Genomic DNA, 11740 nt, shown 5'->3' with positions numbered 1-11740 from the left:
ATATTAATTGTATTTAATCTTTGTACATTTTTTGTATAGGTAATAGCGATCGTTTCTACATCAGTGGTGAGCCATCCTCAGTCCATTGGAGAAGCATCTGAGGCACAAGTATGTCATTTTTCTCTATATTATAGCTTTTAAGTGTTTTTGATATATTTATGTTAGTACATTATATTAATTGTACATTTAATCTACAATAGACTTGTTCACAGTACGGCCATAATGTGGATCCATTTAAGTATGTCTTCAAGAAAACTCCTAAGAGTGACAAGGAGAGGAGAGCGAAGACATTAGCTCCTAGATCAGCCGATGAGGTAATCTACATTTCAATGGCAAAGGAATTAAAGTTAAATGCATAGTTATGATGTCAATTGTGAACTATTTTCTACAAAAGAATTCTAACTTGGCTTTTGAATTGTGGTTTTGCAGCCATCTACAGAGCCGCGTACTGCACCGAAGAGGCTTGATTTTGATGATCCACCAGCAGTTTAGGATCATATAGTGTTAGTTTTGGTCATAAAATGACCAATACATGTAGATATATTCTACATTTTTATTGTATATCGATTTGGACATGGCATATGCCACATTTTTGTAATACTTGTATTGACTTGGCAGACATACCTTTTTTTATATATATAAATATCGATATTCGATCCAATAAATGTGTAATGAGTTCATTATTTTGTATTCGTTGTATTTTGTGGTTGTCCTTTTATAAATTTAAATGAATATTTGTATATGTAATCAACAATATGAATATAAACAACAAAAATATATGATATAAAGCATTACCATCGTGGAATATGATTTGATAAAATTTCTAAAATGTTGAATTAACCATACAAAACTCCTTGTATTCAGTTCATTATTGTGTATTCGTTGCATTTGGTGGCATACCCTATTGACGCAATGTAGAATTTGCTTGACAACTTTTTTAACAATTTTTTTGACAACAATGACAATTTTTGCTCAAATTGTATCTAGTCTCAATCTATCACCCCTATGACCCAATAATGACTCAAATATTTATCCATGATCATACAAGAATCAAGAATGCTCATGATTGACCAGGGACACATCACATATACTCAAAACATAGTCACAAAACATTGACACACAAAATAGTCACAAAACATTGTCACATATTATTCAAATCAGCTCTTGGCTATTTGATTATACAAAAAATTGTCTTACAAATAATCTCATGGGCTTTTATACAAAATTTGGCATTACAATATATGCGATTCAGCTCATCACCATTTTAATATACAAATCATCTCATGGGCTTTTATACAAAATTTGGCATTACAATATGTGCAATTCAGCTCATCACCATTTTAATATACAAAATTTGGCATGTACATATGTACAAATCAGCTCATTGCCACTTAAATATACAAAATTATGCCCCTAAACATGTAAAAATCAGCTCATGGGCATTTATATATACAAAAAATGAATATAGAACAATTCGTCGATGATTTATACAAAATTCTCAAAATCATTCTACTCTGAACCGTAGAATCAATCAAGTGAGCCTTCAGGATTGGCTCTAACCCGTATTGTGTCAAGTATTGCCTCGTGGTCAGATTCACAAACTTTCCATAAAATCTTGTTATGAGGTCTACCACGATACTTCATCAAATGAATATTTGTTGCAACAACAAAGTTAGAGAAATGAAGAATATGTCTGTATGTTTCAAAGTCCTCGAACAACCAAACATCAGAATTCTTGATAGGGTATCTCTGAAGCCATGTTCCTGTCACGACAACAGACCCTATTGGGTACTCAATACCCTCTCCGTCAATGATTGTGGTTGTCAATTTTCTTTTAGGCTCAACACAATGACACAAATAGTAATCTGTTCCTTCTTCATTGTTCTCTTCTGCAACAACTGCATACGCATGACCTGCATTTTATAAAGTCTTAATTAATACCAAAAATAAAGTATGATGTACAACAAAATGAACCAAAAAGAATACTTGCAAAAAAATTAACTCAAAAAATCACCTGAATCCACTAGGTCGGATACATGGTCAAAATCCACTGATGTCTCCATCTAGCTCAATTGTAGTGCTTTGGTAATTTGATATGAATCAATGGGAACCAACAATCTACAAGACCATTTGTCAACCCACTCTTCTGATTCACATTCTTCCCACAAACAATACATGCATGAAGAGCAAAAACATACCATCTGTCTCGTATAAATTACTAGTGAACTTGAATTTGAACTCATAAATGAGAGCATGTCACTCGATCTTGCAACTGTACAACAATCTAGATAGTTTTCAATGTTAGATTCAGTAATCAACCAAAAATATCTATGAACCAATGACGTACCTGGATTACCTGGACCCATTGTAGACTTACACCATTGCACAATTGTTTCTGCATCTACCAACTCAGCACCACCTTCGTACTTCAATTCTTCCCTGGCTATGGCTATTTTCACACATGCTCTTGCACCATCGTGCTCTCCCTTACCATGTCTAGCCTCAGTGAAATTCCAAAAATGTTGTACACCACTTGTCACATGCATCCTTGTCAGCCAATGAAACATCCTTGAATTCTTGAATTGTGCAGTGTAATTATCTGACCATATTAAGTGTTGGTTGTATCGTATGTTCCTTTCCCTTAAACTATCATAGAAAACTTTAAAGCATCCTTGTACAAACTCTGATGAATGAGTACGATCATCACTTATGTAGAACTGATACTCTCTTACAACCTTTCTAACCTCCTCTATGCTATCATCTGCATGCATGAATGCTATGTGTACAAAAATAGAAAGTTGTGTAGAGTGATAATACATGGATTGCACTTCATTTTGAGGTTGTAGAGTATAATTTTCAGCGAAATCAACGATAGAGATAATGGTGCCAAGAGGAAATGTGTCCTTACACAACTTGAATTTCTCATCTAACCATCGAGCTCTGTGTATGCATTATGTACTCATAAACTAGTTTCTCTTGAAACATTTTCATAAATTGAGCTACACATATGTCATTTTTCACTAGCTCACATCTCTTTAAATCTTTTCCATCTTTAACTCCATATGTGACTGTCTTGTATTTTCCAAAAGAAACTAGTTTCGTACCAATTTCATGTGTGCTCTCCAAATGTATGCATCTTGGTAAACATTGCAAACCACCACATATAGCACAAGAACCTTCCAAACAAGACATCTTATAATAAATGCAACCATCATGTCTATTACATAACACACTTGAAATGAATTCTCTTGCCGACTTAGGAGGTGCTTGTATATTACATTCCTGCAAAACATCGTTAGTGTGCAAAGTAGAACAAATATGACGAAAAATATCATAATGCATGAAAAATTCAATATGCATCCTACAACAACACGTGGTGCGTACATGATTAATCTTAATATAAAAAGGTTTTGCCATTTCAAAAAATCTTTGAGTCATATCCAAATAGTGTTTCGCATGTGGCTCACGATTTTTAGACCCAATTTGCCTTCTAACAACATCTCTTTGGTTGGGTGATACTCTTGTGTTGTCATGCCAAAAATTTTCAATTAATGTTTTTAGTGCATCTACAACAACCTTTGTCTTTGCGTGGTAGTCTACCCAAGAATGCCCAAAGAGAATTATTGTTAGGTTCCTCTATTTGTTCTCACCTCTTTAATGCTTTACTTGATGTTGAGGCTCTTGGGCAACTAAAACTATGTCTATAAACTGCGTACGCGCTACATTGATAACCGCATACGTGCTGCTAGGCCATAAAATGTTGGCAAGGCCAACGATATTCTCGGCTTCTGAGTAATAAGTACTGCGTACGCGCTTATGAGTAAAAAGTACCATGTACGTGCTAATAAGCCTTAAAAAAGTTATGGAGGAAGGGAGAGGGAGAGAGGGAGAGGAGAGGGGAGAGGGAGAGAGAGGGAGAGAACATGGGGGGAAGGGAGAGAGGGAGAGAAGAGGGGGGATGTAAGGGAGAGAGAGGGAGGGAGAGAGAGAGAGGGAGAGAGGGAGAGAACATGGGGGGAAGGGAGAGAGGGAGAGAAGAGGGAGGAGGTAAGGGAGAGAGAGAGAGAGAGAGAGAGAGAGAGAGAGAGAGAGAGGGAGAGGAGAGGGGAGAGGGGGAGAGAGAGAGAGAGAGAGAGAGAGAGAGAGAGGGGGGGTGGGAGAGGGAGGGAGAGGGAGAGGAGAGGGGAGAGGGAAAGAGAGGGAGAGGAGAGGGGAGAGGGAGAGAACATGGGGGGAAGGGAGAGGTAGAGGGAGGGAGAGAGGGAGAGAAGAGGGGGGAGAGAGAGAGAGAGAGAGAGAGAGGGGGGGGGGGGAGGGAGAGGGAGGAGAGGGTAGAGGGAGAGAACATGGGGGGAAGGGAGAGGTAGAGGGAGGGAGGGAGAGGAGGGTGGGAGAGGGAGAGGAGAGGGGAGAGGGGAGAGGGAGAGAGAGAGAGGGAGAGGAGGGTGGGAGAGGGAGAGGAGAGGGGAGAGGGGAGAGGGAGAGAGAGAGAGAGAGAGGGAAGGAAGGAGAGAGAGAGAGAGAGAGAGAGAGAGAGAGAGAGAGAGAGAGAGAGAGAGAGAGAGAGAGAGAGAAGAGTGGGGGTGGGAGAGGGAGAGGAGAGGGGAGAGGGAGAGGGAGAGGGAGGGAGGGAGAGAGGGAGAGAACATGGGGGGAAGGGAGAGGTAGAGGGAGGTAGAGAGGGGGAGAGAGAGAGAGAGAGAGAGAGAGAGAGAGAGAGAGAGAGAGAGAGAGAGAGAGAGAGAGACCTTGTATGCATTTGAGAGGGAGAGAAGAGGGGGGAGGGAAGAGAGAGAGAGAGAGAGAGAGAGAGAGAGAGAGAGAGAACATGGGGGGAAGGGAGAGGTAGAGGGAGGGAGATAGGGAGAGAAGAGGGGGGAGGGAAGAGAGAGAGAGAGAGAGGGAGAGAGGGAGAGAGGGAGAGGAGAGGGGAGAGGGAGAGAACATGGGGGGAAGGGAGAGGTAGAGGGAGGGAGAGAGGGAGAGAAGAGAGAGAGAGAGAGAGGGAGAGAGGGAGAGGAGGAGAGGGAGAGAGAGAGGAGAGGAGAGGAGGAGAGGGAGAGAGAGGGAGAGAACATGGGGATAAGGGAGAGGTAGAGGGAGGGAGAGAGGGAGAGAAGAGGGAGAGAGAGGGAGGGAGAGAGAGAGAGAGAGGGAGGGGAGAGGGAGGGAGAGAGAGAGGGAGGGGAGAGGGAGGGAGAGAGTGAGAGAGGGAGAGAGAAGAGGGGGGTGGGAGAGGGAGAGAGAGGGAGAGGAGAGGGGAGAGGGAGAGGGAGAGAAGAGGGAGAGAGAGAGAGAGAGAAGAGGGGGGTGGGAGAGGGAGAGAGAGGGAGAGGAGAGGGGAGAGCGAGAGAGAGGGGAGAGGGGAGAGGGAGAGAACATGGGGGGAAGAGAGAGAGAGAGAGACCTTATATGCGTTTGAGAGGGAGAGACGATAAACTTACATGTGTATATATATGTTTAATATATTATATGTATATAAACATATTATATATACAATGTCATATTATACACATATTATATATTATATATATTATATGAATATACACATATTATATATTACATATATTATATGAATATACACATTACATATATTATATGAATATACACATATTATACATAGAATATAATATTATACAATAGCGCGTACATGCTGTTTAATGGGAAACACGCGCGTATGCACTTCTTACACTATAAATACCCCGTACACGCTTTTTAAACCATACGTACCCCGTACGCGCTTTTGACTTTTTAGGCTTGGAAATAGGCTTGGATGATAAAGCTACGGATTGGAAGTTTGATTTCCCTCCATTTCTCTCATTTTTGACATGTTTTATTTTATTAACTTGGTTTATCGACTTTGTCATCATCAGATTTACATTTCATAAAGTGGGTATTTCTAAAATTGCCACCATATTTTCACCCATCTTCTAAGCTTTCTAACCATATAATTTTGTTTCAATTTGAACAACAATAACATATTATTATTGAATTTCTTTTACTAGTGTCTCCATAGTTCTCATAGAGATAGGTGCACCATTTTTTGAATAACTTTTGATATACGTATCCAAATTTAAAAAACTTTAAATATTATTGTAGTGCACTTGATTCTTTATAATTTAAAAAAAAAAATTTGTATTTTCTATTTGTTTAGTGCAACTTATGCTTCGCGCACGAACGGGTACCGAATTTTCAGGATGTGCTCGATTGGAAAAATTATAGAAAAAAAAAACTCAACAAAAAATTACAAAAAAATACACATCTTCTAGTGCCCACTCTTAACTATCTTTTTGCCAAAGGATTTGTCAAAATACTAAATCTAACTATTTTTGATGCACACGTCAGACACTATGTTATGTTTTTCAGAAAAAACAGGGTCAGTTTTTCGTGCACGAAGGATTTGACCCCCTTAATCTTATCCAATTTTGAAAAAGTTTAGTAGTTTGGAAACTAGATTCAGAGTACTACAATATTTGTTCTTTTATTATCTTCATATCTTGAGTGGATGGCTTTCATATCTTGAGTGGATGGCGAAAAAATTCAGATTTAATTCACAGAAAAATCTGAGCCTGTTTTTTTTCTTGGATGTAATCAAATTAATGAACCACGTAATTCTGTAGATTTATGTTATTCTGTTTTTGCTCTGTTTATTTTTGCTATTGTTGCGATTTGATTTTTAAGGGCGGAGATTTGTAGGCCGCAGCTATTTTGGTTCCAAAACGGACCTTTCGTACAGCGTGATAGCGACATGTTAGTCGATTGCAACTGTTTATTGCAAAATCGACGGTATAAAACGTATGACTAACACACGTGTTAGCCAATCCGTACTGCCGTTTTGAAGCCAGAATAGACACGTCCAGATTTGTATGGCAATTTGTATCACACATTTTACACCGTTTACTCTTCAACATATGAATATGGGAGGTCAAATGCCATCATAACAGCTGGTTCCGAAATCTGAAACAGAGTTTTCAGATATCTTGTAATCGGCTGTGCATGATTTCAGTTGTCTTTAACTCTTTTTTCTTGTATTCATTCTGAGTGAAATAGCGACATTTTCGTGTGTTTTCTGTTTATTTGGAAAGGTATTACCTGTTAAAAATTGTAGTCGAAATATTCGAATAAAATCTCCTCAGAAATATAAATTATGCTTTACTAGACTGAATCTAGTCATTAGAATATCAAACTATTACAATTTCTTTGCGGCGCTGATACCAATGAGGATGTATACACCGAATGTCAAACACACCGCTAAGCTGAAAAGAAGAAACTGATACGAACGACCTGAAACTTGGCTTCTAGTTATCTTCAATTGCTCTTCTTTGCAAATCTTGAGATATATAATATAGAAGAGCACTCCAGAAATTAAAGAGACAGACGATAAGCAGATCTCCACTACTAATGTACTGGCTCGACTATTTGACCGAAAATCCGCCCCAAAAAGTACAAGAGATATTCCAAAGAATGCCAATGCGCAATTCACAAACTTCCACTTGTGCTTCACAGCCTCCTCCATCTCCACATCGATTTGTCTCGTTGAAGCAGTCTGCTCGAAGCCGCTTTCAATATCAGACTTCTCAGAATCCACTGTGGGCAATTCAGGCGAACATAATCACAAATATTAGGTCAGTCCCCAAAAATTGTTAATGCGATATTGTAAATAATACCAATGCCCAATTGATGAACTTACACGTTTCGCTGGCAGCCTTATTTGATTGCTGGGCTGGAACAGTCTGTTGCAGGGCACTTTCGGTAGCACATAATTGGGGAGAAAAGGGTCGGTCCCGAAATAGTCCAATGAATTCCATTACTCCATAGACGACCTTCCAGAATTCCATTACCCCATACACGCCCTTCCATTGTTCGAGCTGAGCACTGTTGTAGGGCGCTTTCAATGTCAGACGATTTAGAAATCGTTGGGATCGTTGAGTCGAGTGAAATATCAGCAGAACGAAGAGCAGCTTGGTTCATGACGACTTTCACATCCACAGAAATTGAAGTTGAGGAATATGAGATTTCTATCCAGCAGCATTTCTTTTTATACAAGCCTGACATTAAAAAGATTCACCGAAACTCGCCTGGTGGGCTAAAGATGTCCGTACTATTGAAAATTTCCAAGTACGAGAAATTGGAGGGAAGGTGCAGTCGCCCATCAGATGAAAGTGAAGTCGGCGTAGCGAGGAGGTAACATCCATGATTCTTTTACTTCTATGAGGTGGACGAACACAAGATTTCTTCCTTTGGAATCCATGTGAAATCAGAATTTAGAAAATGTAACCGTGTTTGGTTTTTATTTTTCAATTTTAACATAGAACAGAGCATTTTTTGTAGCATTGCTTCCAAGATAATACTTAGTATTTTTTATTGCGTGCGGAGGAAAAGTTTAGGGGAGCTTTTTACTTTTAGTGGGTAGGTGATTAATTTAAATGGGATATCAAGATGCTCTATTGGAGTCTGCAGCTCAGAGTTGTGGGCCCGGTTTGTGCTAAATTTGGCTCTTGTATTAGATGGGAGATATGGAGAACTCAGAAGCAAAACTCTGTGAAATCTGCAAAAACAAAATCATGTGTCTTACTGCAACAGCCGATGTATTAAAATCATGATTTTTTCATTATTCTGAGTGACCTGTCAGTGATTTTTTTATTTCTCTGTGCTCCTCTGCATCACCTGCTTAACTACCTACAGTGTTAGTGTGTGTTCAGCATATTTCAATTTCCTGAATAGATGCATCTTTTGGAAGAAACGACCAGCTCAACTCTCTAGACAGTGTAGTGAAAAAATAAAAAGAACATTGGTGTAGACGTTTTCCTGATCTCAAGTGGGTATACAAACAGGACAGCAGGGGTTGTGGTGCTTACAAATGCATTAGATATTCAGGACCCAAGAAATACTTACAGAGATCTTTGCAGCAGAGAACTGCTTTCGAATTTTTTAAAAGGTAAGCACTGCATTGTAAAAGAAATTGTTTGAGTCTTTCTTGTGTTGTTCTGAGGTATAGTTTAAAGCTTTGCATTCAAATGAGTCCTCCGGAGAGAAACATTAATATTATGCATGTAAAGTAAAGCATACATGTTTGAATGAATGCTCCATTTTCATGGAAGGCTACAGAAGTTTATTAAGATTTTAACTTATATGTTACATGTAGTGCTTATGAAAATGCCCTGTTTCCAAAGAAGTTTCCTAAACTTTGTGGTCATCTAAGTATTTTATCAGTTCAATATAAGGGATCTGCATAGCATAGATATGTCATTATGGAGGTTTCATTGTGTACAGCCAGCCAAGATGGCATTCACATGGCTCCAACAATTAATGCTAATAATTTCTTTTCTTCCACAGCTCATGGTGTGGAGTGGAGATAGTTCCTCCTCCAAGCCACACATGGTAGACATAAAAAATCCGAAGTGTTGCCAAGTTTCTCTACCATTGAGATGCTTTGTCTCTTACGAAGGTTAAAAGTATGCATGGATCTCTTTTTTTTTTGAGGTTTTCAACGCATTAGAAGGCTAGGCATGTCAAGTAAAAGAAGCTTTACGAGAGGTCAGGCATCCTGAATATCATTCCAATCCACCATAGCATCATCTTAGCTGTGGGGACATGTATCTAGTATTCAGAAGCTTTCTTGAGGTCATCTGTTCTAATGTCATTTCAGTTTACCATAGAGCTTCAATGTTCATAGCTAGAACTTGTAAGACTTGATATAAATTCCATGCACCATAGCTTATCCTCAGAAAAAGCTTGTATTTTATCATCTTTTGAGGATCATCCATTCCATCCATTCCAATTGTATTAAGGTCCATATGCCGGTTTCAATTGCTCATATATCTATCCGATCAGTTATTTGGTTGTTTAAAATGACCCCAGCTGATCCTCCACAGCTTCAAACAGAAGACTTAAACCGATGCCCTATTGATAATGCAACTGCGTTACCCATCTGTCTTATTTGTGATCCATATGTTGGTAACTCTGGATACAAAAACTAAATTTATGGATTTAATGGCAAATAAATAACACCAAAATCTACATACATATCAATCGCCATTTCTGAAAGGATAACAAGCTACGGAAGGAGAAAAACAATTATAGATTTCATCCCAAATCAATTGTAAAATGTTATATATATACAAATAAACCAGCTATAAAGATATTTATTAAAGTTTCTAGTAAAGACAATCAATTGATCAACACACATTAACCACAGGATACCCTGTTTAAGAACAAACCCTAGCTTCTGTAGAGGCCTACAAGAGAATAACATTACATAGTCAAATATATTCCTAATTTTGTTTTTAAAATAGAGAAACTTCTCTGGAGTCTGGACCGCAGCTCAAAAATCTATATTTCATTTATTTCAAACATTTCTGGACCACAGCTGTCCTGGATTTATCAGGGAATGAAGTAAAATACCTAGCAATACTATTCTTCACCCTTATGCTCATGGATGCACTATTGCAGAGCATTTCTATATTTTCTTCAAGGCGGAGATGGCAATCAGAATATAATCTACAAATACCAAAGACGCCAATAAGATGAAAATGCATTGCTGGAATGAAATCTGGGAATCCTTGGATTTTGATCGCTCTTCCTCCACAATTTTCTTATATAGAATGCAAAAGAGCACACCAACGACGGTACAAATAATCAATAAGTAAATCTCTACCGGTATTGAGATAAAATGGGCGTGTGGGCGAAATGCAATGCGGTAAAATATGAGAGAGAGACTCCACATGACCACTGCGAAAGTAATGTAATTCCATTTATGCTCGACATCCTCTTGGCTCTGCTTCTCCACTTGTTGATTTTGCTTTTGGTTTTGCAGGGCGCTCTCAATGTCGCTTTGGAAAGCTCGATCCATGCTCATGGGGTTTTCCTCGGAGCAGAAACAAAAATTACTTCAAATATAAAAATATGAACTCAGATCGATTCCAATTTTCAGTGTATTGTGATCGGGTGCGATGCCCTTCTTAAGTTGGGAAAAGGCGTAAAATTCATGTATTTTTCTGTGAACATTCCGAGGACTTTCATGGTATTTGGGGAAAATGTTTGGAAGTTACCAAATCAATGAACATCCATCAATGTGGTTTCTTACTAACATCTAAAGACGGATAGATGCTTAGTGGGTCCAAGTACAATCATTTTAATTTCCTTCCATATGATCCATAATTCTTTTTCATTTATATAATCTAAAGAACGACGGATATGTTCCATAATTCTTTTGTGATATTGGGAAAGCGAATGTACGTTCATTATAATATATATTACATTATAACTTATCATAATGAAAATTGAATTGGGATTTAAAAGAATTAATTATTTATAATTGTAGACACCTAAAAGTTGCACAATGAATTAAGTGAATTTTATTCATTTAATTATTCTTAATTCTTCCTATTAATTAATATACCCTTCTTCTATTTAAGCCATTTAATTAAATTCACATTTATTTAAAATCCCCCTTCTAGCCCATTTAATTAAATCCCCCCACTTGTAAAATCTTACAAATGCAAGTTGCAACCACAATTGAAATGAATTTTATTTTAATTAAATTCTATTTTCCCCACCCACTTGCAAAATCGTACATCTCCCACTTGCCTCCTAAATCCCCTTCTTAAATTCTTCTAGAACCTATCTAATCCTAATCAATTAGCCTAAACCCTTCAATCATATCCTTTTCCCTAAATTTGAGGATGTCACTTCTCAAATTTGGAGGAAAGTCTCCCAAAAACAATAAAGCCTTTATGTC

At 38.2% G+C, this 11740-nt stretch overlaps 1 protein-coding gene across 1 annotated transcript; it reads right to left on the bottom strand.

Annotated features, from left to right (window-relative positions):
• Positions 1-7141: 7141 nt before the first annotated feature.
• Positions 7142-11079, bottom strand: LOC131079790 (uncharacterized). Its single transcript, XM_058017833.2, has 2 exons — positions 7691-11079; positions 7142-7587 (listed from the first exon to the last, which is right to left on the bottom strand). The coding sequence occupies exons 1-2, from the start codon at positions 7836-7838 to the stop codon at positions 7190-7192; spliced, it is 546 nt and encodes a 181-aa protein (XP_057873816.1). The 5' UTR covers positions 7839-11079; the 3' UTR covers positions 7142-7189.
• Positions 11080-11740: the final 661 nt, after the last annotated feature.

The sequence above is a fragment of the Cryptomeria japonica genome, chromosome 10 (assembly GCF_030272615.1).
Source record: "Cryptomeria japonica chromosome 10, Sugi_1.0, whole genome shotgun sequence".
NCBI classification, from domain to species: domain Eukaryota; kingdom Viridiplantae; phylum Streptophyta; class Pinopsida; order Cupressales; family Cupressaceae; genus Cryptomeria; species Cryptomeria japonica.
The sequence above is the reverse complement of the archived record's forward strand: the minus strand, read 5'-3'. Positions and strand labels throughout refer to the sequence as shown.